General features: G+C 39.5%; 1 protein-coding gene across 3 annotated transcripts in view; it reads right to left on the bottom strand.

Annotated features, from left to right (window-relative positions):
- The window catches only part of LOC114701108 (contactin-associated protein like 5-1-like), a 902,756-nt gene that overhangs the window by 428,638 nt on the left and 446,137 nt on the right, over positions 1–27,981 (bottom strand). For 2 of the 3 annotated variants that reach the window (XR_005092928.1, XM_028881060.2), the window contains exon 7: positions 18,017–18,160. The exons of the other annotated variant lie outside the window; for it this stretch is intronic. Coding sequence is in view for 1 of the 2 variants with exons in the window: in XM_028881060.2 (XP_028736893.1) it covers positions 18,017–18,160 (144 nt within the window). In the remaining variant the exon portion in view is untranslated. The remainder of the gene's footprint in view (positions 1–18,016; positions 18,161–27,981) is intronic. 3 annotated transcript variants of the gene reach the window in all.

Below are 27,981 nucleotides of genomic sequence, written 5' to 3'. Positions count from 1 at the left end.
GTCTCTGCACATCAATAAAAATCCAAACTAAGATACCAGTGATAAAAACTTGATCTGTTGTGCATTCTTACACTAATGTATTTTAGACAATTTAACTTAATGTGAGTAATCTCATTGTTCTCAGCTACAAAACAAAATTTAAAAGAGTTGCCCATTTGATTTATTTCCAAAATTGAAATATATATTAAATGTACATACATTTATAAGTATCTATAAATATATCTATAAATAGATATATGTGTGTATATATATATGGTTGATGGAGTACTTGGGAGATACTAAATTATCTCTAGATATTTAATCACTAGTCTAATCTAGATTCTAATCTCTAGATATCTAAATGTCCTAACAGCTTATATTGGTAAGAAAAAAACAGGAGGTATTAAAATAGTCTTCCATAAAGAAAACGGAGGGCCTAAGAAGACAGTTTAGTGAGTAAAGTACTTCATGGACCAGGCTGAGGCCCTGAGTTCAGATTCCCAGCACCCACATTAAAACCAAGTGGTGCCTGTATTTGTAACATTGAAACAGCTATCAGAAGGATCATAGGGGCATGGTGGCCAGCCAGTCTAGCTCAAGTAATAAACTCTAGCCTCAGTGAGAGACGTCTCAAAAAATGTGTGGAGTGATAGAGGAGGACCCTCAGTGTTGACTTCTGGTCTTCATATATACATACATACTCACACATGTGTACCTAGACACATGTACACATACACAAGCAAGCATATACAGGCACACACATACATGCATGTACACATGAGAGGAAAAGATTAGAAAATTGATATCTGTAAGATGTGGCTGGTTGTCTACTTGATAAAAATGCACATCATGCTCTTCTCTGCTTTTTTATATAACCATTAAGCAGTAGTATTTTGTGGCAGTTAAATATTAGGATTTTTAAAAGCTTAGTGAGTTGCTGGAGAGATGTCTTTGTGGTTAAGATCCTTCGTGGCAGCTCTTCCAGAGAACCTGGATTTAATTCCCAGCACCCACATGGCAGCTCACAACCATCTGTAACTCTAGTTTCAGAGGATCTGACCCCTCTTTTGGCTTCTGTGGCATGGTGCACAGACATATATGCAGATAAAATACCCATACACATAAAATAAAAAGAAATGAATCTTTTTTAGTGCATATTGGTTTAAATTTTGAACCAATATTCTGATTGTTGAGTGGCACTAGGTGGGGCAGGGGTGGGTGTCTGTGATTTTTCAGAGTTCTTTGTGCAGTGTGAGCCCCAGAATCTTAGCATGTTCAGGAACTGTGGCAACCTCCTCCCTCCCATCATAGCTGTTAGGATTGTAAAGAGTCCAACTAAGGCCAGCATTGACAAACGCTGTATACACAGTAGGTAAAATCATGCTTGTGCTTTTTTTTGAAAAGGTGTCTTTTGATATTGCTGGGCTTTGGCAACCAGTACACTGAGCTAAAAATCTGACAAAGTTACTCGCTTTTTATTTTCTTGAAGACCTGGAAATAACTCCTTAGCATTGCTGTAGATTAGAAGGTTATTATGTTCGATTTTACAAAATATTAGGGATATTTATCAAAACCTGCCTAGAAAACTAGAGGTGTCTTTTGAGTTAGAGCTGTCTGATCTTTCTCTTAGTGGGGATGCTTGCTGAGGATGCTGCAGAACTGAGTTCAAACCACAGGGTGTTCTATGCAGACATGTTGTATTTATAAGCACCCATGGTGTGGCATGTCATTGTCATGAATGGTGGGTTTCAGAACATGTCCTACTTACAATATCTATCAGAGTAGGAGAATTTTGGTGCCAATATCAAATGCGACTTAGAGAGACAAACATTAGTTCATTCAGCTGTGTTTTTGTCCATATATATGTGTCTATTTATGGGAGGGTATGTGCATCATGGTGCCTATAGAGGTCGGAGCACAGCTTCCACATTATTTACAGGAGTTCTCTTTTGTTGTTTATTGCTGTGTACATCATCATAGTTGACCCACAAACTCTCAAGGGTTCTCCTGTTTCTGCTGCCCATCTCTCTTCAGGAACACTGGGACTGCACTTATGTGCTACCCCTGAAATGAATGATAAATGGCGCTGGTGGCAGAGAGCTGGTTACTGGAGCTGATTACCACGTTAAAAGGTCACAAGTCATGAGCCACAGCTTCCTGGTAGCAGAGAACTTTATTACTTTATTAGGAGGAAGAGGGGTAGGGTGGGGGAGTAAAAGAGACCAAGCCTTTCCCCACAGGTGGGCTTACAGAGCCACATCACACATGCACAGATTGTGCAACCACGATGTGTGTATGTGATCACCAGCACACAAGTGCGGTCATGCAGTTGAAGTGAGGGCAGAATTCTAACAACTCCATCCAGCTTCACATGAGTTCTAGGTTGTGAGTGTGGTTCTCTCCCTTGTGCAGCAAGCACTTTCCCTCTGAATCATCTCCCCAGCCCCAACTGGTTACTTTTAAAGTTGAAATTATTATTGTTTTGATGGCATTTATTTGGCTGCTAGGTTCTATTATTATAGAGTAGACACAAAATGAAAACATTTCAACAGGCTTACTTTCTTAGTTGAAGGAAGGCGAATTTTAGAACTTGTTACAGCATCAGGGAGAGGGATGGAGTAGAAGAGAACTGAGTATGAGCAGGAGGGGAAATGCAATCCCCGGGGCTGACTTGCAACCAGTGGCCACAGTCTTAGAGAAACAATGTCCAGAACTGTCCAGGAATCAAATGCTTTGGGAGGAGGAAGGTAAGCTATTTAGAAAAATCATTAGTTGAAATATGAGAAGGAGATTTTTGTGAGAATTGAAACCTCAGAAATCATGTGGAGAAGTCAGCCATTTAGGTTTTTCCAACACAAGAACACCTACAGAGGGCACCGACATTTTAACCAAGAAGTGCTCTTAATGTACTAACTTACAGTGTGGTGGTATTCTATTTGTACTGAAATGTGATTTTGATTGTATGTTAATAAATAAAGTTGCCCAGGGGTCAGAGCTATTAGAGCCATAGCAAGAGTGTGGTGGTGGTAGTGGTGGTGGTGGTGGTGGTGGTGGCACAGACCTTTAATCCCAGCACTTGGTAGAAGAGCTAGGTAGATCTCTGTGTGTTCAGGGATACAGACAGCATTGGAGACATATGCCTTTAAGACCTGGAGGGCTGTACATACAGACAGTGACAAGGCAGTCACGTGTTTGGGTTTACAACCAACGAGAAGGCAGAATAAAAAGACTATGAAAAAACATACACACAGGAAGTAGCTCTCTTTTGGGAAGCTAGGAGCATGCAGGAGGAAGGGTAAGATTTTAGCTCTGAGCTCTGACCTCTCACTGCTCGGCTTTCTCTTTTACATTGGTTCTGTGTTTCTTATTTAATAAGACAGTTGGTTACATCTACATTATGGGGCTCATAAATGAAAGCAATTGTGCTTCCTTCGTTGATTAATAGCCTATTTGCAATGACAAAGTCAGATAATCTCATGTTTCCCTAAACATATGGGACCTGAATTTGGGAGTTGGTTTCTCACACATTAGTGATGCATGCTATGTTTTCTGAGTGTGTCCAGCACCATGTGAAATCATGAATATACACATGACTCCCTTTGTCTTATATTTCTTTCTGTTAGACATCTAGGGATTCTAGTTTTTTTTTAATTCAATTTTTAAAATTTTTTTGTGATTTTTATATACATGTATACTGTGTTCTGGCCACTCCTCTCCCCTTACTTCCCTCACACTCCTGCCAGCCATGATGTTTTCCTGAAAATATATTTTCTATATTCATGACTTTTTGTCTTGGTTTTTGTCTTCCAGATTCTGAGACCATGTGTTTGGAATTATCTATCAGTCTAGTGGGCTCACCAGAAGATACACAGCTGGATATTGTACCTCTTCCTCTCCTGGAATCTGTGAGCTGCCAATAATTCAGTAGTAGGTAGTAAGATCCCATGATTTTAAATACATATTTTCAAATGAAAGAATGATTAGGAGTTTGTGAGTTTCAGTGCCAAAGTCACCAGTGCTTCTTTGCTGAACTTTTCATAATATAGTTCAATACTCTAAATTTTCTTCTTTGATCAGCTGACTGAATATTACTTGTTATAGTGGATATTATTTGTTACTTTTGACTTCCAGGGACCACTGTAGGGAATAAGAAAAGTTCCTTCACTCCATCACTGGTATACTCTGTGGAAAGCCCAGGGGCTCTGCACATGCAGTTTACAACTTCACTTTCCTTTGTGCATGTGTATGCATGCATGTGTGGGCCTATGTGTGTGTGTGTGTGTGTGTGTGAGAGAGAGAGAGAGAGAGAGAGAGAGAGAGAGAGAGAGAGAGAGAGAGCATGCCTAGTTGTGAGCGCACATGTACATGTGTATACACACACGCATGTAGAGCTCAGAGGTCAACCTAGGATAACATTCTTCAGCTGCTATTACCTGGTTATGTGAGACAGGTTTTTTCTCCAGTTAGACTAGACTGATAGCTAGCAAGCCACTGAGATCAGTACCTCTCCCCCTTCAGTGATGGAGCTACCAGAGTGTACTACTATGCCCTGCTTCTCTTAATATTACTATTATGAATACGTCGTGTACATGTGTATGCCTGATGAATTTGTGTGTGTGTGTGTGTGTGTGTGTGTGTGTGTGTGTGTGTGTGCTGGTTTACATGCTACAGAACACATATGGAGGTCAAATGAAAATGTTGAGAGTTAATTCTCTCTTACCTTGTTGGAGGTAGGATCTCTTGTATTGTTTCGTTTGGGCTATCTAATCCTGGTCAGCTGGCCCACAAGCTTCTGGTTGATTCTCTTTTCTCATTATCAGTGTGCCGAGCTTACAGGTGCATGCCACAACAGCCTGCTTTCATTTGTCCTTGGGGAGCAAACTCAGGTCCTCAGGCTTGCAAGGCCAGTGCTTTACAAACTGAACTATCTCCTAGTCCCAGCTACTTTCTGTCAACTGGACTCATGTTTGCCAGGAAGCAGGACCTATGTTGAGTAGCAAAGTACTTCGCCACTGGTGCTACATGGTTGCCTGGTTACCACCTGCTCGTGAGGAGGTCTGAGTCTGAGCCTGGAAACAGGGGCTGCACTACTCATGATACTTCATTCACTACACACTAGCCTATGTCCTAAAGGACTCACTGGGTTTGTTTTCACAATGACTTTCTAGACTTCTAAGCATCATCAAACATTTCTTAACTTGTCATGGGGAGCACACATGTGGAGGTCAAGGTAAAACACACAGTTTTTAGTTCTCTCATTCCACTGTGTGGATCCCAGGGACGCAAGTCAGGATGTCACCTTTTACAAGAAGTCTCTCTACTCACCAAGCCATCCCACCAGCCCTTCACACCTTTTTGCTTCTTCCCCCCATATTGGGCTTTTGTACATACCACTCCCCTGCTTAGAAGACTTTTCTCTCTGCCAAGAACTATCTGGGAGACACTTGCTCTTCAAAGCCCAGGCCAGAAACTTCAATTTACATAAGAGGAGTACTAGAGCTATGGGAAAGAGTGGAAGGTGATTCTTGGGAAGCACTTCATTCTTGGACAGGATTCTCAGCCTTTGCATTCAGTCAGGAGGATGAGCCTGGCACTTATGTGTCTGGTATGTGAGGTGTGAGAGGAATGAGGTGGGCTAGACACCCTATTCTTTGTTTACACCTTACGCAGTCCTGTCAGAGGTAAAGATTCTGCTCATGCTCTTCCATCTCAAAAACTGCCCAGGAGAGATTTCTTAAGTGATTGGTCAATGACAACGGCCATTTCTGAAATCTCTTACTGATCTCTAATACCCAGCTGAGCACTGTCGTTCATGGATCTGTCTACCCTTGTTTGCACATATTGGTGAACATTTATTTATCCCTCCACTTGGATTTGAAAGTCATTCTGGACCTCAGGAAAAAATGATGTATAATAAAAATAGATGAAAGCTGACTATATCATGCTTTCCAGAAGACAATAAAGCAGACTGTGAATGACAGTGTCTCCAACTGCTCATCATTGGCATTCACTGGCCTTGACTATAAACTATCCTTCCATATAAAGCATGAATGGGAATGATTGCTCTAGACCTGCCTCACACAGATGTGTCAGGCACAGAGGCACCAATCTGGCCCCAGGTCCATCTCCCTGTTTATTGTCTGTCTTGTAGTGGCATCCCAATCTGATACTCCTTCTCTGTTAGCTAGCTTTCGGAAATACATGTCTCCAAAGGAAAAAGCCACGTCTGCTCTTCTGATAGGGAGTAAAATGAAGGAGTAATGTGCTTAGCTCATTAGTAGAAAACATCAGAAACTGAGCTGATTTCAGTCTCCATTTGTCAAAATTCTTCAGTTCCTTTCATTTCATTTTCATCCCTTTCTCCATCTCTTTCTCTCTCCCCCTTTTCCCCTTTCTTTTCAACAAGCAGTCATGAATCCCAGGTTGGCCTCTTCCTCACTATGTAGCCAAGTCTCTTTGAACTCCTTTTTTCCTCTCATAATTCAGAAGCAGACTACAAGGTAAGAAATAACACAGAAACAGCTACAATGTTCCCAAGAATCTGCACAAGGTCTTTTTTCAGGCAGATGGTCTCTTTGAACTCTTGATCCTCCTGCCTCCATCTCTCAAGCAGTTGCACCATAATTCCTCCCTTATACTCCCTTAAATTCATTTAAATCCTCAAAAGGCTAGACAGTGCCACAAATATCTGGCAAGATAAGCAGGCTTTCATATATGCTGTGGGGTGGGCATGGAACTTAATGCAGACTTTGAACTATGAAAATTTAGTAAAAAGTTTGAATTTTCATTAAGGCATGCTCTTTTGATACCAGCCTTAAAAAGTTGAGGCAGGTGAATCCAGGCCAGCTTGGGTTATATAGCAAGATTTTGCTTCAAAACATCAAGACAAAACAACAACAAAAATCTGACCAAATAGTTTTCATTTTCATTCAACTGTTTAAATTTCAGAAAATTATTCCAAATCATGGTAGTTCTTTCAACTTTTTCTTTTTTTGGCAGTAGAAAATAAACAACTCAAACTTCAAGCAGTTGACTTTTAATGAAATACAGATGAACTAATGTAATATTTAAACAGATAAGTAATATTTAAACAGATTTTAAAATTTTAATAAAAATATTGAAGATACTGAATATATTTGAAGTAAAAAGTTAGCTTTAAGATAAGACTTTTAGCATAGGTTTAGCTGGTGGTTATTTGTCTTACATATAGGAGAAGCTCTTAGATTCCTAGAACCTCCACAAAAAGTCAAGGCATAGTAGCATATGCTTGTAACCTTGACACTGGGAAAAGAGAGACAGATATCTTGGGAGCTCACAGATGGTGAGCTCCAAGTTCAGTGAGATATCACCTTACTGAAAGGAAACATGACTCCTGGTATGCACTGCACAAACATCCTCACCCCCAAGACATACACCATGTACACACACACACACACACACACACACACACACACACACACACACACATTTACATACAACATCTACATCATAGTTTTTAGTGTCAGTAAAGTATAGTCTTATGTTCTGTAATGCATATATTTATGTGTGAAAATGAAATTCATGCAGACAAGAATGGTGCTTTGCTTTCTGCTTTTTTTGGTGTTTTATTCTCCATAGGTTTCATTTCATTCAAGAAATATATAAGGTGACTCAGTGGCTAAAAATCCTTACAACACAACCATGAAGCCAGAGTTCATGTCTTAGGACTCATGTAAACACGGGGTGTGTTATATGTATCTGTAATCCTGACACTCCAATAGCAAAGACAAGACAGAAGAGTCAGAGGCAAACTAGGCTGAAGTAAACAGAAAGCAGGAACAAGAGACAGCCTGCCTCTACTGGTAGAAGAAGAATACTGACTTCTGAATGTTGTCCTGTGTGATGGTTGGAAGAAGAATGGCCCTCACAGGCTCACAGGGGGTGATACTACTTGGGAAGGATTAGGAGGTGTGTCTGTTGGAGTAGGTGTGGTCTTTGTTGGAGAAGGTGTGCCACTGGCAGGGTTGAGGTTTCAAAATCCCAAGTCAGGCCCAGAGTCTCTCTCTCTTCCTGCTGCCTCTGGATCTGGATGAAGATTCTCAGCGACTTCTCCAGCGCCATGTCTGCCTGTGTGCTACCATGCTTACCACTGTAATATAATAGACGAAACCTCTGACACTATAAGCAAGCTCCAAGGAAATGTTTTCCTTTATAAGAGTTGCCATGGACAGGGTATCTCTTCCTGCAATAGAATACCAACTAAGACATCCTGGAACCTCCACATGTATACTACAGTACACATGTGCATCTTACACATACCACACACATACCCACAGCAATAATAATAAATAAAATTGTATTCTTACATTCATAGAAATCATTTTACAGTTCTCCTCAAGAAGTTGTGATTCAATAGTTTCAGGTAATTGTTTCCTCAGATGAGCTGGTTGCCTTAGAAGAACATTGTAGCATTAAATTAAGGTCATTCGAAGGGAAGATTACCTTTGAATTTTGAATTATTGCATTCGTTGAAATTAAATACACTGAAATGCAATCCAAAATGTAATATTTCTGCAATAATGACCATGTTCTAGACTCTGGGCTGCTCCCTTTGATTATCAGATTACTTAAGGTGGATCCTAAGAAACTGGAATTCCCCTAGGACTCTCATGCCAGAAGAAGGAAAAGACTGACATGAAGCCACATCAGATGAAGAACTATCTCTAGGATGGGATCTCACATAGTGCTGACAATTTATCAGGCCCCTGTGTGGGGAAGGCTGGAACTCAGATAATGAGTTAATGATGGGACCACTTAGCCATGAACACCTCTTGCCCTCTATGTATAACTAAACCCCATGTCAGGATCCAAAGAGTGGACTTGGGGACCACTGGTCTTCCTTGTTCCTCATTCTAATGTGGCCACATTGATTAAGTCTTTCTCAGCTTTTCACTATTACTTGTTTTATTTGATTTATTGAACTTAATTGACTTATTGAGAATAGATGTCTCAACTTGGCTTGTTAGGATTCCTAGGGGCTAGCCTCTGACCCTAAGAACTCTTGAAACATTAAAGTGATGACTTTAAAAGGGAGACCTTGTGCCAGACGGTGGTGGCGCACGCCTTTAATCCCAGCACTTGGGAGGCAGAGCCAGACGGATCTCTGTGAGTTCGAGGCCAGCCTGGTCTCCAAAGCGAGTTCCAGGAAAGGCACAAAGCTACACCGAGAAACCCTGTCTCGAAAAACCAAAAAAAAAAAAAAAAAAAAAAAAAGGAGACCTTGCAGGAGGCGCTTAGATCATGATTAGACACTCTACTCTATAAAGGCCTAGTTGAAGGTAGAATACCATCAACCCAGAAGGCAACTCTCTCAGAACTCAACATGCCACACTCTGAAATCCAAGCTTCCAGCCTCCAGGACTGTCAGAAATAAATTACTGTTGTTTATAGGCCACCTGCTTTATGGAATTTTATCCCAGCTGCCCAAATGAATTAAGATTAAAAAAAAAAACCCATTCCACTGTTCACTAATTTTATTATTATTTAACTTTCAGCCACATTATTCTTCATCCGACCTTGAACTATTTTATCTCAATTTCTCAAAGAAAGGAAGGAAGTGAGGCTGAGGAATCTAACAACTTGGAAATCATTTTTCCCAGGGTCTGGGAAACACACAGCAGAGAGGCATGTGATGTGAATGTCAGACTGGTCAAATGGCTGAGAAAGACGGTCATCATTAAGGGAACATATCATTTATCACAGAGAACTCTCTCAGAGCTGAAACAATCCTAAGGACAAGCTGAAGAGATTATAGGCTCCACTAGGCAGAAGGTAGGTTTCTCTGAGCAACTTTGATGGGTGTCTGGGTCATAGGAAGCTAAACAAAGTTTACTGTCTTTCTGGTGTGTGTGTGTGTGTGTGTGTGTGTGTGTGTGTGTGTGTGTGTATGTGCCTGCAAGCTCCAATACATTTGCACACTTACCTTGCAGTTTCTTAGGTGCAGACAAATAATGACAAACTTCACAAATGCTCACTGCCTGTTCATTTATATGTGTAATTTACACAAGTCCACCAGAAAATATCTTCTATATTTCTATTCCGAAAAGTCTTGTTTTAAAGGAACCAATCATTTAGTCAAGTCAAGTTTGGAGTGATCATTATATTTCTCCAAGAGAAAGAGACAGATGAGATTGTAATAATATGGCAAAGCAAAAACATTTTGTTACTAACACAGTTCAGGGACAAACTACAATTCAGATGTAGTCAAAGACATGGAAGCTATATGTCACTCCATTCTTGCACTATGTAAAATGGCAAGTTAGTATTGGCTCGGCTCACAAACCAACTTCAGCGGAATAGAAGGTTGCAGGGTGTTTCACTCAACAGCCTAGGATGCCGGGTACTCAGATATTCCCTGTTGACTATGAATTGTATTGTCACTTAAAAGGAGGTACTAGAATTCTCCCAGTATTCATTAGAGAGCACCAGTATGTGGTCACTTTCCCAAAGCTGCACAGCTGAATGATTCATGGAACCTCTGTACTCACACTCCATCCAGAGCGCCAAGAGAGCTACTTATGGGAACTCTGGTCAGGAGACCATTAAACCTTGTCTAGAACAAATGGAAAAGAACATTGTGATCCCTCGGCAACATTAGCCATGTGGCTGAGAGGTCATGGTATGTGTTTAGTTTTGGCCTCTGTCCATCCAATGCTTTGCCTTAGCTACTTGGAGACAGCCACAAAGAAGTGATATGACTTGATCAATGGGCTTCTTAGCTAATTGTATGAAACTTGCAGGCTTGTTTTTAGCTATTGGCATTTTTCTCCTCTTTAATGGAAGACCAAGTAAAGTAACATGAGTACTTTGTGTTGTGTGTGGATCTACATGACAATGCGTGTACATGCATGTGTAGGCCAGAACACAATTTTGAGTGTCACTTCTTAGGTACTGTCCACTTTTTTATTTGAAAAGCACTCTCACTCTCATGAAACTCACCAACCAGATTAGGGATCTTCCTGTCTCTATCTCTCTAGCACTGAAATTACAGACTTATTCCACCATTTTTAACTGTTTTGTTTTGTTGTGTATTTGGTTGGTTTGTTTTCCTTTTTCCCTCATGTGGGTTCTGATGATCAAACTCAGGTCCTTATGCTTACAAATCAAACAATTTGTAGACTTAACTATCTCTTCAGAGCTGAGCTCTTATGTTGGTATAAAAAAAGATCATTTGAATCCCTATGTGAAGAGAATAGGAGCCAGCTAATGACCAAATAATCATGTTACTCTCTTTATGTCAAAATGGGGGGGGGGGAATCTCACACTCACAAAATGAAGGTCACAAGAAAGCATTATTTCTTATAGAGCACAGAGCTTGAAATTAATCATGCCCAGGGAGCTATCAAGGCAATATGCTTCCTGTATTATGTGTATAATAATCCACATTACAGCTACTACACACACACTTCAATGGCCCATTTACTTTCTGATTATTTATTATATGGAGGTGTATTAGCACAGGGGGGTGGATTTGGAGAAGAATAGCTAGGTATTTTTTATGTCTACTTTAAGCTGTTAGTTTTACTGCATTCTGAAATGTGGAAGATCGTCCTGTAGTCAAATCGGGCTATAAAGACTAAATTGAATTATCCCCATGGAGCAGCTGTTAAATCTCCAGGGAGTGGGCAGGTCCCATAAGAAAGGGATGATGGATTGGAAAGGGGATGCTGTCTGAATACAGCCTACAAGAAAGGCTTGGGCTCTACGAGGCATAGGGAAGCCTGAATTTCCTTGAACCTGGAGTCAAAATTTGTAATTTATGGGCATCAACTAAACCTCTTGGCTTTTTTTCTTTTTTTTTTTTTTTTTCTTGATTCTGTTAATCTCATGATAAACCCTGAACATCTGAAGCCTTTTGAAGGCTCAGTGATGGAAAAAAAACAAAACAAAACAAAACAAAAAAACTAAGAACACTGGAAATGAACATCATGCAGGGAACAGTAACTAGCCTTGATTTTCTAGAATTCTTAACAGCACCACAGTGATTATGGGACTTGGAACAAAGTTGACTAGAGGCAGTTGTGGTGTCTTTTGGGGAAACTTTAAGCTTGACTACAGGAATGAAAGTGTCTGTGCTTTTGTATTTAATAGTATGAACCAGTACATCTCTGAAGGAATGCCAAAGAAATATACCAGGAGTGTGTGTGTGTGTGTGTGTGTGTGTGTGTGTGTGTGTGTGTGTCTGTGTGAATTCTTATTTGATAAGAGAGAAGATGAAAGCAATTTGGGAGAAAAATAATGTGTGTTTCTTTATATTGTAAAGGTGAAAGCTAAGATTTTTCTACCTGCACAGTAAAATTGTATTCTTAGATTAAATCTTTTTTTTTTTCCCCAAATGCATTAGTGCTAAATGGTTCTCTGTGCCTTATAATAACTATACTGCCAATTAAGCCCTGAGGACTTAAATGGACTAGAAAACTTTTGGGCAATCTGGTAAATGTTGTAGTTAGTAAAAAGATTGGAAAACATTTATTAACATTTTGATTCAGGATTCATCCAGAAAAGGGAATAGTATCAGATTGCTGACATCCAGAAATCCATATTATCTTTCCTCACTCTATTGAATTTCACTTCTAGCTATTCTGTTTAATTAGTGACAGAATTTAACATATCTCATCATTAAAGAGGAAAAGCCACAACCCTGTAGCTGCCTCTTTGCCTCTTCCAGAAATCAAACCACACTCCTACCTCTGCAATCTGTCCATTAGGACAAGAACTGACTGGAGCCTATGATGACAGTTCGCAGGACTTGATGGAAAAAGTAAGCCCAGCTTCCTCCATCATCCAGCTGCCCAGGGCCAAAGCAATGTTGAACTGCGTATGACCTCAGTTCCTTCCTGCCTTATACCTCCAGGTATGCAGGCTAGGCCACTAGGCTCGACTAAATTACTTAGTAAGGAGCACACAGACACACACACACACACACACACACACACACACACACACACACCACACACACACACACACACACACACACAGAGAGAGAGAGAGAGAGAGAGAGAGAAATACATTAAACTTTAAAATTTAATAGATGCATGTAATAACAATGAGAAGATAAAACAGTGGTGAATCTATACCACCAATTGAAAAGAATATGTCAAATATGTAAGAATTAAAGTCATTTTGTTTGAGCAACATCTAAAATAAAGTAGCCTGGCAAGCTATAACAAAAGGATAATTAAGTTCAGAAACAAGGCATAAAAGACATTAGTTATAAAATATCCAGATAGAGGCTGGAGAAATGGCTCAGTGCTGGAGTGTATGTGGCTCTTGTAGAGGACCCAAGTTCAGTTCCCAGCACCTACTTTGGTTGTGACAGATCTTTCAACTGCCTGTGACTCTGGCTCCAGGAGATCCTATGCTGTCTTTTAATCTCTTTGGTTATCCACACACATATTCCCACCCTCGCCCACAGACTGTGTAAATAAAAGGTCTCTATACACCTCAACATACAGTGATAGAAAGCTGCCCACATATAACGACAGAAAGTTGCCTAAATAGGGTAAAATACCCAAATAGGGTAAAAAGCTTATATATTCAAGAAACTGAGAAAAAAAAAAGCCTAACAGGAAATGCCAAAGAATCCAAAGCCATTCACATCACACTCAAACTTCTAACTTCTAACATCAAAGACAAACTTTGATATAACCCAGAGAGAAAATACACAGCACCCTCAGAGAAAAAGTAACCTGGTTGCTTTTGTCACTGAGACAATGCATCTGTCACTGAGAACAGAGGGAAGAGAGTCAAAATTTCAATGTGCTAAATTAAAAGAGCTGACAACTCCCAATTTTGTATCAAGGAAATCAATCATAATATTCCCAGATGAAAGAAGATATGAGAATTTGACATATATGATTAAAAGTATAGCTAAAAAAGTATTTAAATAGAAATGGCATAAAAGGAGATTTGAGACAATAAAGAAGAAAAAACAATATATTTTAAAAATAAATCGTGGTTTTATGTATAACTGAAGATTTTATATATATTAAATTATATTAGAATGATTTTTACATTGTTTTAAACAGAAGAAAAAATGTAATTTTCAAGGTTATAAAACCCTTTCTAAGTGGGTCAGTGTGACAAATGTGCTCAGTGATGACTCCTGTCTAAAAGCAGGACTCTGGAGCTTTCAGAGTCACGAATTCAGATGAGCAGCACAGTGTATTGTTTCCCACAACTGACTCTTGCTGTGCTATTCACTACACAGAAAGCTGAACTCTGATACCCCAAACAAGGAAAACAAAACTATGGGCAGAGTTAAAAGGTAGGGTGGGAGATTACACGCCCTTCTGTGACTCCTGTGGCATTCAGCCTGCCTTCCAACCTCCCTTGTGCCTATCACTCTCTCTGTTTTCTTTCCAAATCTTAAACTGTACCAAAAAAGAATAAATACAATAAACACTTTTTCTCTTAAATTTTTGAAATTATTTTGTAAAATTAAAGCAAAAGCAAAAGCAACTGATAAACTTCTAATTATAAAGAAAGGAAATAATTAGCACAATTAAATAAACCTAAGAGGTGGATAGATGGATTTAAAAACAGGTAAAAGAGATAACTTTTCTATATTTCAATTGTAATGTTCAAATGATAAAAACATTAAGCTGCGAAAAGTTACATATATACATTATACCCAAGAAACCACAAACAAAAGCTATGAAGGGAGACACTTGTAGTTGGTTGTGTTTTTTTCTTTGTCCTTGTTTGTTTGTTTTGTTGTTGTTTGTTTGTTTTACTCCTTGAGGGTCCACCAGCCAGTTCCCAATTCACAGAGGCTTATCCTTACTTATGAATGTCCATTGTTTCTAGCCAGATTACTTAAATTATCCCATCTACCTTTTGCCTCTGAGCTTTCACCTTTTTATATTTCTGTGTATCTTTTTTTCCTTCTATTCCATGTCTTGCTGTGCTGCTGAATGACTGGCTCCTTACTTTCTCTTCTCCTATTCTTGCTCCTCCCTCCTTTCTTTTCTTCTATCTGTTCTCTCTGCCTGTCAGAACTACCCATCCCTCTCTCCTGCACAGCTATTGGCTGTTCATCTTTTTATGAGATCAATCAGTTGATTTAGGCAGGCACAGTAACAAAGCTTCACAGAGTTAAACAAATGCATCATAAGAGAATGCAACACATCTTTGTTTCATTAAACAAATATTCCACAGCATAAATAAATGGAACAAATCTTAAATTAATAGTCCATAACAGACACTCACATTCCAAAATCAAATTCTGATATTCATTCAACACACATTATTTTTAAAAGGAAAAGTATTAAAACAGCAAGAGAACAAATAGAAGGTATGAATTATAAATAGATATTTAAGCTTCCACATATCAATAACTGGATTAAGTATAAATGGACCAAGTATACCACTTAAAATTTTGTGTTAATTAAAATTCATGACCCAATTATTAATTGTAAACAACAAATAATGATAGTGACAACTTAAAAAAACAAACAATGGGGGAAAACAATAGAATGCAAATAGTGAAAAGAGCTTGATGGGTGGTGATGGTACACGCCTTTAATCCCAGTACTCAGGAGGCAAAAGCAGACAGATCTCTGAGTTCAAGACCAGATTGGTCTATGGTGATATTTTATTTGTACTGAAATGTAATTTTATTTGTATGTTAATAAATAAAGTTGCCTGGGGGTCAGAGCTAATAGCAAACCATAGCAGAAGCCGGGCAGGGGTGGTGCACATGTATAATCTCAGCACGTGGGAGGCAGAGCTAGGCGGATCTCTGTGTGTTCAAGGATACAGCCAGCATGAAGACACACGCCTTTAATCTCAATACCAACCATAGAAGACCTAGAGGTCTGTATAGACAGGCAGTGACGAGGAGGTCATGTGGTTGGGTGTACAACCAATGAGAAGGCAGAACAGAAAGTCAATAAAAAGACAGACACACAGGAAGTAGGTCTCTTTCTGAGGGGAAGGACGACAGTGGCAGTGGAGGGTAAGAAAGGGTTTTTAGCTCTTAGCTACTGCTCTGACCTCTTGGGCTTTCAACTCGGCATATGCCTCTGTGTTTCTATTTTAATAAGACTGTTACATCTACATTGGTCTACAGAGCAAGTTTCAGGACAGCCAGTGCTATACAGATAAATCTTGTCTCAAAAAACAAATAACAAAAAAAAAAAAAGAAAGAAAAGAAAAAGAGAGAAAGACAAGAAAAGAGCTCACATGCCAACATTATAGTTAGGTAAAGTAGACTTCAGAATAAGGTTATCACTAGAGAAAGAGAATGCTATTATTACATAGCAAACAGACCCATTCACCCTGATCAGATAGTACTAAACAGAACTCAGCATGTGGTAACACCAAACATTCAGAGCACTAGAAGAAATATATAAATTTTTAATTTTTTCAGGAAACTCACATATTATTATTGAGTCCCCATTATATTCAAGGCATTACCAGGAATTGAGAGAAGGGAAGTAATATATATACCTAGAATGTCTGATGCATGACAGTGTTTTCTCTATTTTCAGGGAAGCTGCACACATCATCTCCACAATACAGCTGCCTAAGTAAAGCCTGCACAGTGACAACACCAGTTGACATGCCAGTGTGGATAGGGGAAAGCTCAGTAGAGGAAGAGCTGAAGGAAGTTAATGGCTGCTGAGAGGGGGAGTATAAGTCTTCTCCAGGGACGAGCCTCTTGATAGGTTATCCAATCTCAAGTAATCAGCCCCCAAAAGATATGCATATGAGAAACAATAGATGGACTCAGCAACTTGTGTGTGTGTGTGTGTGTGCGTGTGTGTGTGTGTGTGTGTGTGTGTGTGTGTGTGTGTGTGTGTTTAATAATAAAGAAAAAGAGGCTGTAAATTTATAAGGGAGTGCAGGGAGATGTAAGAGCAATTGAATTGAAAAGAGGAAAGAAAATTCAAGGATAAGTTTTTAAAGACCCCTCATAAAACTCAAGGTGTGTAAGGAAAATAGACTTTGGTAAATTAGTGAAGACTTTATCCACTGTGATTGCAAGTGATCCACAAGGAATCTCTAAAACACCAACATTGCAGTATCATTTATAATACCCTGCTTAATATAACTAACAAGTACACACACAATGTCCTAGCTACACAATTCAATGGGATCCATGCCTTCATTGCATTTCTTGGAAATTTTTAAATAAAATTCATATTAGCCTGCATAGATTTCAAATCTTCCACAGAGCCAAGAAACCAGTATTCTCTGCATGTCTATACTTGACTTCACCAATGAAATGATTTGCAGTGCCTCTTTCTCAGCTGGCTCTTTTCCAATAAAAAGTCGGCTAATAGGACAATAACCGTTTTATTTCATCTTAAGTTTTTGAGGAAGGACCTCATGTAGCAAACTCACCTCAGAGTTGCTATGTAATGGAGGGTGACTTAAAATTCTGATCTACCTGCTTTCACCTCCCAAATTCTGGGATTACAGGTGTGCACTACCATGCCAATTGTAGTTTGGGTATGAGATATTCTCTATAATCTCACATATCTCACCTGTTTGAACACTTAATACCTAGAAGGTGGGCCTGTTTATGAAGGTTTTGGAACTTTAAGGAGTTGGGACCTTGCTGTAGGTTGGTCACTGGTAGAACACCTGAGGTTTTGAACCCAGTCACGGTTCCTGTTCACTGTCTGTCTTAAGTGCTGATGAGGCGTCATTAGCCAGTCTCCCACTTCTACTGCTGTGCTTTCTCTGCAATGACGAAAGCTACTGTCTCATGTCATGAACTAGAAAAATCCTTCCCACTCTAAACTGTTTCTTGTTAGGCCATAGTTAGAAAATTAACTAAAACACCTGTTTTTATGTGGACACAGGGATGGAACTCAGGGTTTTAAGCATGCTACGCACACTCTACTAACTGAACTACATACCCAGCCTTGGCTGATGAAAATTCTAAATACATAAGATAAACACAGTGAGAAGAGGTGCAGGGGTAGAATACCAAAGCAAGACTTAGCCAAGTCCACAAAGCACCAGGTGACAGAGAGAGTGGACTTACCACAGAGTAGATTTGGTGTTTGCGTCTTTTGGCCAAGTCGATTATGTTCACTCCATTGTAGTAGAGGTTTTCAATACAGCCATGGAAGTTTTTCTTTAGAAAGGTCCCAGGTTTGCTTGGCACTGGAATTCCTCCAAAACTGAGCTTCATCGTGGAAAAAATAAAAATCAGCTCTTAGTTACAAGCTCTTAAGAAGCAGGAATGTGAGAGAAGTGAGTACATTCTTTAGATTTAATTGTATGTGTAAGCCAAGCAGATTTAGTAATTGCAGATGCCACTTGATTACTCTTTTTAAAGAATACTGATTAGCCCATATAAAAATACCTGTAATTGCTTGCCTCTTACAGGTTTACTTTACAAATGCATTTTCATTTCTTCCTTAAAACTTTTTAATACTAAATAAAACAGTAATTTACAAAGGAAAAAAAAAGAGAAAATTTAAAAAAAAAATCTTTATGTTTATCTGGAGCACAGTAACAGAGAGGATATGGCCATAAAAAAGGTTAAGGAACCAGACAGACCCTTGTTCTGCTACAGGGATTCCTAGTTCTAAAATTCACAGTAACCAAAGGGCTTACATGCATAGGGTTGTTCCACAATTGTAATCTATAAATATAAAAGATAGAAATAATACAAAATGTCCTATGGATTTGGGAAGCAAATAATAATCAGCATTCTGGAATGGTTAGCATGACAATTATTAAATATTTATAGTAAAATAGAAAACAAATGCAATTTTAATTGTAAAGTACGAGAGTTACTATTGGTTGTGAAGTATGATTTCAGCTTTGAGAATGTTGTGCACACCAGGGCCAGGAGATGCTCAGGGGGCAAAAACACTAGCCATACAGGCACAATGACCCAACTCTGATTCCTAAAACCCCTGTTAAAAACAAAACAAAACAAACAACAGCAACAAAAAAGCAAGCCAGATGAGACAGAGAGCTGGTATCTGTGATCCCAGCACCACTATGAATAGCTGGTAGGGCAGGGCAGAAGAATGAACCAGAATTTCACCAACCAGCTAGTCTGGAGTAAACACCGTGGCAGCTATAGCAAGAAAGACCTGGTCCCAAGGTGAAACGTGAACAACTACTGACAGTTGTCTTTTCACAACATGGCATATCCACGCATGTGTGTATGCAATCACCACACCTCTACATATACATGTCTACAATGTCTAGGCACAGAACTACATTTTAATGGTAGACGTCTAGGATAACTACAGGATGTTAGCTTTCTTTACTATGTATATTTTCAGTAAATTAACACAAATAATTTATGATGGATATAGTAATAAACAAAATTGGGAATACTGCTCCTACTGTGCAAGACAAGAGAATAGTGACTGTCCTCTCATTTGCCTCACCATCATAGACAGCAACCAGGTTTCCTCCACTGCTTTGAAAAGCCACATTCCCTGGGATCTCTTCACCCTTGCATCTCTTTTCTCTCTGTCCACTGTCTTCTCCCTCCTCTGTCTCCCTTTTTCTCACTTTCTCTTTCCTCTGTCTCCTCTATCAGCTCCTCATCTTCTCTCCTCCTTTCTCTTAAGTGTACAATGTTAGAGGAGAACATATTCTCCTGACAAGAGCATCTTCTCTCATGTTCTTCCATCATTCGTCATATAATATACTAATAATATATTGGGCCTAGATGTACATTTTTTTAAAGTTATGTAGAATTTTAAATGTTTCCTACTATGAGAGGGCTGTATCTGGTTATTACTTTTCAAACATAGTTATGATGCTTTCATTTATTTTTAAACTTGAAGTACTTATTTTTCTCTAGCCAGTTATTTGTGTATGCTTCTAGGAAATTTCTTTGATTTTGAGATGTCCAATCATAGGATAGGCACAAAACACTTTATTCTTCACATTTATTTTCTGTACTTTTATTTTACTTCATTTTTCTGGTCAAAATTTTCTAAGAACTAGAAAAAAAACGTTTTAAAGAATTTTAAACAACAATAACATGGAACTTTCTGGAAACAAAGTATGTAAACTTTCTTCTATTTTCCAATTACGCAAAGTAGTGATCCTGACTCCTACATCAAGAAAATATTTTCCCACTCATTCTGTATATTGGTTATTTATTTTCTTCTTTATTGACATATTTTAAACAACAATGAAATGTAATTTTATTCTTTGTCTTTTCAAAAATGAATATTATAGCATGTAAGAAGCATTACATTTGTTCTACCGCTAAGCTGGATCGCAGTACAGAGTCCTAATTTCAGAGATCCACTGTGAACACACAGAAGCACTCGGCAGTTCATTTGCCTGAAAATGAGCATATACAAACTTTCGGTAGCAAGTCAATTTAAGTTTCAATATCTTTGTTCATGTCTAGATCTGTCTAATATCAATTAAAGAATTTATTGATTTCATAAAAATACTTTATAAATCTTGAAAACAATAAAAAATTACCCATGGAAAATGTTGGTAACTTATATACAAAGATATGATTAGTTTACTGCAGCATCCAAGTACTTTTATTGTGAGCACTTTGCTGTTTTAATAGGGACATTTTTTAATTTGTGAAATTTCCAAGAATTAATTGACAATGTAAAGGTATTATGATACTTCTATTTTTATAAGTTTGAGCAGCTAATGGTAAGTTTATTCTCATCATTTTTTGTTAACCACCTTTCATTTTTCAAAGAACCCCTTTAATCCTCTGCTTCACATAGAAAATATTGGCTATGGAATAGTTTTTGAAAAGGCTGAAGGAGAATAAAAGAGCATTGCATTTTCAATTACAAGATTCTTGCCCAAAACATCCAGGGTAGAAATAGTATAGAAGGAAAATATCAGAACACTGAATATAACAAAACTATAATCTTTCACAGAGGGGAGAACAATCTGATGGGAGTAAAGTGGGAGCGGGGGTTGGGGTTTTCCTTTCTGATCCTCTCTAGGGTACCTCAGGAGGAAGAGAGCACTAGTGATGGTTAATTTTGATGGTCAACTGAACATAATGAAAATACAATCCCTGAAGCATTTCTGAGAGATGGTTTCTAGACGTTTAATTAAGGTAGTTCCATTCAACAGTGGGTTCTTGGACTGAATAAAGAAGAGGAAGGCAAGTTGTACATAACCCTTGACTCTCTGCTTCTTGACTCTGGATGCAGGATGACCAGCTGCCTCAGGTCCTGCTGTCATGCCTTCTCAGCATGATGGACTGTGCCCCCAAACTGTGAGTCCAATAAACCCATTCTTCCTTAAGTTACTTCCGTCAGGGTATTCTGCCCTACCAACATGTGAAGTAGCCAAGGAAGCACTTACACTCTGGTTTTATATCCATTATGTTGCAAGGCTGTTAGAATCGCCTGGGACTCAGAATGGCCCCAGAGCAAAACAGCTGGATGGGTGGGACATAATGTGGAAGGCCTTAGAACTGCTTGGTTGTGACTTAGTTACTCTTGTAAGGCTGCCAAAGACACAAGAACAGGAAGAGAGGTTTAATGTACTGAAGCTCTCAGACAATGCACAAATGGCGGTGAGTGGTTGGGAGGTGGGAGGTTGGGAGGTCGCGTGAGACACATCTCACAGGCTGCATCACAGCATTGCAAACATCACATACAAAAGCAACAAAAATTGGCACATGATTTTCATGGACCTAAAATAGCTGAAGCTACTGGGTGACATTTCCAGGTGGAACAAATAAATCACATGTCTGTGGTGATGATGCAAGACGCCATGACAGCCACCCAGCTGGTTAACAGCCCACAGTAAAGCAGTGAGGAACTCTTTGTAACACGAATCTTAAAAGGTCTTATTAATAAAAATCAGACCCAGGAGCCAGGTACTGGGTGAACGCTGAAAGATCAGAGAAGCAGAACAAGACACAGCTAACCTCACTTCGCCAGTTCCTCAGCTGATCTTGTTTCCTCAAACTGGAGGCCTCTGAGTCCTCATCCAAATGGATTTCAGTTGAACTGCTGCTAAAAGCCTAAAAGCTTAACTAACTTAGTTTCTGGTCCTCATGCCTTACATACCTTTCTGCTTCCTGCCATCACTTCCTGGAATTAAAGGCATGTGTCACCATGCCTGGCTGTTTCCAGTGTGGCTTTGAACTCACAAAGATCCTGATGGATCTCTGACTCTGGAATGCTAGGATTAAAGGTGTGTGTACCACCATTTTCTGGCCTCTATGTCTATCTAGCAGCTGTTCTGTTCTCTGACCACAACGTTTTAGGGTACACAATATATTGGGGGACACAATATCACCCCAACTCTTTATTGTAGATAGCTTTAAGAAAGCACTGATAAGTTATTAGTCAGTATCTTAGCTTCAGCTGCCAAATTGACATAGACTAGCATTATCCATGGGAGTCTTAACTAAGGGACTGCTGGGATCAGATCGGTCTGTGGTTGTTTAAGAGAGATTGTCTTGGTTGCTTATTCATGTGGGAAGGCCCACTGTTGGTAGTACCATGCCTAAGCAGGTAGGTATTGGCTGTGTAAGAAAGCTAGCTGAATGGAAGCCAGAGAGAGCCAAGTTCCTGTTCAAGCTCCAGATTGAGTTCCTGCCCTGACCTCCTCAATGATGGACTGTGAGCTGGAAGTGTAAGCCAAATGCACCCTTCCTGACATGAGTTGCTTTGTCTGAGTGTTTTATCACAGCAGCGGAATGAATGCGGGACAGTCACCACAGTTACATTTTCCCCTCAACAACACTGGCTTATCATTGCACTTGCTAGCATGCTCCTGTGTTCACAGGGGAACAGACTGAATCTGGCTAAGAAGAAAAAAATCAAAATTGTACTGAGGTGCACTTGACCATGAATATACATTTCATACTTGATTTATATTTTTAGCTTTTATTTGTATTAGCAGAGAATGTTTAAATTTATTTAGAAAAATGTGAAAAAAAAACATCCTGAGAGTGGATGGGGTCCCAGGGGAGGAATGCCATTCATTTTTTTGATTTTCCCATAGAGAATTTGATATTATATTGGTACTACAAATTGGAGACTTAGTTCATTTTCAAGTAGTCAGGGTGGAAAACTCTGCTTCATGTATTGATAACTTTCCATCAGACACAGCATTAATTTCTCTAAATATTTCCCAAGACCATATATGCTGCCTTAATAAAAAAATATGAATTCTGCATTAGTAATCACAATCTCAGGTCATTTATATTTGATTTTTATATGATTTATGAAGGATTTGATAGTAAAAGTTAAAATTTTGCTTGGAATTATCTCGCTGGCAAAGTCACACTTGCGTATGATTTGTGATGATAAATTATGGAAGCTATCATTTGCAAGGATTGAAATTGATTTCTGGTAAACTGTTCTACTGACTTGTTCAGGTAAATGTGACAGATGCTCACATTCCCACTTTAGGTTTTCTCCTTGACTCGGTGAACCAAAGTTCTCAGGAAAATGTCATAGCTGTGACAGCCACTCTACCAGGCTGATTTTTAACTTCTTCAATTGTACGGAGTGAGAATCTTGCAGGTCTGGTCTCTCTTTAGTTCCCCCCCCCCATTCCCCCACACCCACTCTATGTCTGACCTAACATCCTAGCGATCAGGTAAAATCCCCATTGGAATGTACAAACAGACTGCTAGCTTCCAACACCTCAAAGTTTAAGGATGTCATCAGAAAACATTCAAGGTCTATGGCAGGGATTTCTCACTTTCCTTTTCCCCCGAATGTTTTAAAATTAGCTTGATATAAGACACTTTTATCTTAATTTTTACTTTCAAAGGTACTAATGTTCCTATTCATGATGTTTTCTATATCAATTTAATGAGTTTATCTTTGAAATATTATAAATTAAATTGTCTTCAAAGGCTTATCTTATTCATTTTTGTATGTGTATGTGTTCATGTGTATGTACATGTGTGTACAGATGGACATGTATGTGCAGGCCAATCTTCAACATTGTGTGGCTTCCTCAGTCAACCTCCACTTTACTTTTTGAGACAGGGCCTCTCACTGAACCCAGTGCTTACTAATTTGGTGAGACTGGGTAGCCGAAGAGCCCCTAAGACCTTTCACTTACATCTCCCCAGTATCGGAGCACAAGCCTATGCTCCTGTGGCCAGCTGACTCCCACAGGTTAGGGAGATGAAATTCAAGTCTTTTTGTTTGTGCAGCACACACTTTATGTACTGAGGTACCTCTCCAGCATCCTCGATTTTGAGTATGTCATTTAAGCATAGTAGATCAAAACAACACTTGTTGGCTTGGATCAAAAAGTATGATGAGCAATTTTCTTCTCACTCTGCTCTGCCTTGTGCTTTTTGACAATTTTGTCATCTGTTCACTTGTTTCTCCTCTTGAACTACACAGTGAGCCTTCTTTGATCTTAGGCTCTGATGAAACCAGGTAGAGTACACATTCCACTCACAGCTGGCCTTGGACAATATCCTCTCCCCAGCAATCTGATAGAATTTCTGGTGTCACAGACAGGCTGTAGCTGGAAAAATTGCCAGAAAAAGCCTTCTTTGATGGGAAATGCTCCCAAACCTGCCTCTCTTTTCCTTTGGCCTTATTACCCTCCTTTTGTCTCAGACCTACCCTCTCTTTTTTCTGATCTTTGGTGCTACTTTGATGACAATGTGTTCCTCTCTCCGTTACTAAATTTTTTTCTAGTTCAGTTTAAATGCATATTCTTGTCTTTGCTCTGGCAGTCAATTTTATGATGGACCATCTCCAACAACAGTTGTGAGCTATTGTCTTCTTTTCCAGTCTCCTCTGAAATGTAACGAAGCTGGATGCCACTGAGCCACATGGAAATGTCATGGCCATCAGAAGGGGCAGTCCTTCTTTGGAATGCAACCAGCGTTGATGAATTGTGGAAATATAGTATGGACTTTTGCAAGCCACCCTCTTACCTCCTCAGGTGAATTATAAAAAGCACACATCCACAGACAATAAATCATAAAAGTGTAGTAGAAATATTTTAGCATATTGATTTGAATCTAAACGTGTGTGGATGCACGCACTTGCATGCATGTATGTGAGAAAGATCAACTTTGAGTGTTGTTCTTCAGGTTCTGCCCACTATATTTTTTGAAACAACACTTCTCCTCAGGACTTGATGTTCACAAATTTGGCTAGGGTGCCTGGCAAGTGAGCACCAGAAATGCATCTTTATTTGTCTCCCCAGCACTGAGACAAGCGCTTGCCAGCACACCAAGCCTTCTCTCAACATCACTGTATTAGTTAGTTTATTTGTGTTAGTTTTTGTCCACTTGACACAAACTGGGTTATCTAAGAAAAGGGATCACAAATTTAGAAAATACCTCCATCAGATTGGCCTGCATGGAGCACTTGTGGGCATTTCCTTAATTAATGATTGGCTTGGGAGGGCCCAGCCCACTGTGGAAAGGGCCACCTGTGGGTTACAGAAGCATGCAAGCTGAGCAACCCATGGAAAACAAGCCAGGAAGCCCGAGTTTCTGACTTTATTCCCTTGGTGATGGACTTTTAACCTGGAAGAATGAGATGAAATAAACCCTTTCCTCCTCAATGGCTTTTGGACATGGTATTTATCATAGTAATAGAAAGGAAACTAGAATAGTGTTCTGAGGACAGAACTTGGGTCCTCATTTTGACAAGGCAAGTGCTTTTCCAACCAAGCCATCTCTCCATCCACTGGGTCACTTGGAACTCCAGTAGAGACAGCCCAACCTCAGTGTCTGGAATTCAGTCATGATTGATGAGTTTCTGTCATTAGAAATGAAGTCAGAAATCTCAATTTTCTGGTAAAATCTGTGCAATTTATTTATTTATTTATTTATTTATTTATTTATTTATTTATTTGTTTTTTTGAGATAGTGTTTCTCTGTGTAGCTTTGTGCCTTTCCTGGAACTCACTCTGTAGCCCAGGCTGGCTTTGAACTCACAGAGATCCGCCTGCCTCTGCCTCCCAAGTGCTGGGATTAAAGGCGTGCACCACCACTGCCCAGCGAAACCTGTGTTTTTAAAGCAATGATTTGAATACACATGCCTGCAACCTCCACTCTGCTCTCATGGAGTCTAACCCCTCCACTGTGAGCCCCAAATAAACTCACTATTCCGTAAGTTGCTCTGGTCATGGTGTCTTATCACAGCAATAGAAAGTAACTAATATAGACAGGGTCTCTCCTCTAACCTGGACCTTGCCAGTTCAGCAAGATTGGTAGATCAGTGAACCCCAGGGATCCACCTACCCTGGCCACCACAACACTGAGATTATAAATATGTACCACAGCACCCAACAGTTTTGAAGTCAAATCCTCATGCTTGAATGACAAGCACCTTACTGACAGAGCCATCTCCCCAGTTCAATCCTATTATTAAGGAAACTCAAGTGCCATAGCCCCAGTCTTTATCAGTCCATCAGCCTACCCTAGCAGGTTGCCACACTGCCCTGACAGCAAACAGATCCGTGATTTTTTTTTTTTTTTTTTTTTTTTTTTTTTTTTTTTTTTTTTTTTTTGGTTTTTCGAGACAGGGTTTCTCTGTGTAGCTTTGCGCCTTTCCTGGAACTCACTTGGTAGCCCAGGCTGGCCTCGAACTCACAGACATCCGCCTGCCTCTGCCTCCCAAGTGCTGGGATTAAAGGCGTGCGCCACCACCGCCCGGCCACCAGATCCGTGATCTTTAAAAGCCTGCTACAGCCCTTGAAGAGAAAACACAGGTGGTAAAGCAGAGAGTAACAGATGCTGCCAGTGGGTTCTTAGTAGTTCAAACCGACCACTCCAGCTTTCCCACAGGCAGCACATTGTTCCCCGTGAAAGGCTCTTGCATTTGAGGCTGGATCCAGACCATTGTTTGTACTAACATTGTTTTCATCCAGACCAGAGGACGAGTAATGCCTGTGGCTCCTGCTAAATGAGTAACTGGAGATCGTTCACAGACTCACAAACCCCAGGGAATGACCCAGCCAAATTGATCTAACAGAATTTTTATGGGTTTTGTCTCTATATATCAATAACTAGGTTCTTTGGCCAACTGGTCAAATTTTATATATTTTATTCTTCTAGAAAATATCTGGGTGAAAATATGTACTTCAATGTTCTCCATATGTGAGACAGCAAGGGCTCCCTCTGGGGCCAGGAATTGATCTGTGAATACACAGACCACATCCTGCTTCAAAGGAGCAGTGTTCATAGGCCAGGTGAGATGAGCACAAGTGTGTTATTACTCTTTTCCACCATGACCTTCCCAACACATCCAAGTTGCTTGACTTAAAAAGTGTCATGCCACCATCAAAATCAACAGTTTCTGAGGATAAGAGGGAGCTGTCCACAGCACAAACAGACCTGGGAACAGTACAGTGTGACTTTGAAGGTAATGTGTTCATGCTAGGAGAGTTGAACACATCTTATTGAGTAAATCTTTTGCTTGATTTGCACCTCTTTAAATATTTAGACTACAGCATGTGGCTCTCCATTTGTATTCTTGCCCCAGGCTCCGTGTATGTCTGAGAGAGCCTGGCTAATTTTCTATTATTTTATTGATGACTATAGTAATTCAGCCAGTCTCCAAATGTCTGATTAAACACCTCGACTAGAAGTGGAAGGATAATTAAGCCATGATATCAACATTCCAGCAGAAACTTGTATAAAACAAGAAAATGTTATCAGTTGCTTCTGTGAATGCTAATAAAAACAAGGAATCCAAGCTTGGTGGCTCAGTGCTGTGATCTCACTTAGAGAAATCAGGAAGGTCACAAGCAGCTCTACCACAGAGAGCCCTCCAAGCCAGCATGAGTACTTTAGAGAATAAAAATAAAATTAAAATGCATTAATGAAATATCTGGGGCAGACTAGTGGCAGAGTTTTTTGCCTAACATGCACGAGGCCCTCGATTCAACCTCCAGCACTAGAAGAACAACAAAGGGGAACAAGGATGGTCTTCCTTGGTACAGTACCAAGAGTTAAAGACTTTCTGTCATATTTGATGCCATTTGTTTATTTTCAATACATATCAAGATGTGTCTTGTGCATGTGCATATTTG

This window comes from Peromyscus leucopus, chromosome 15 (assembly GCF_004664715.2).
Source record: "Peromyscus leucopus breed LL Stock chromosome 15, UCI_PerLeu_2.1, whole genome shotgun sequence".
NCBI classification, from domain to species: Eukaryota; Metazoa; Chordata; class Mammalia; order Rodentia; family Cricetidae; genus Peromyscus; species Peromyscus leucopus.
The sequence above is the reverse complement of the archived record's forward strand: the minus strand, read 5'-3'. Positions and strand labels throughout refer to the sequence as shown.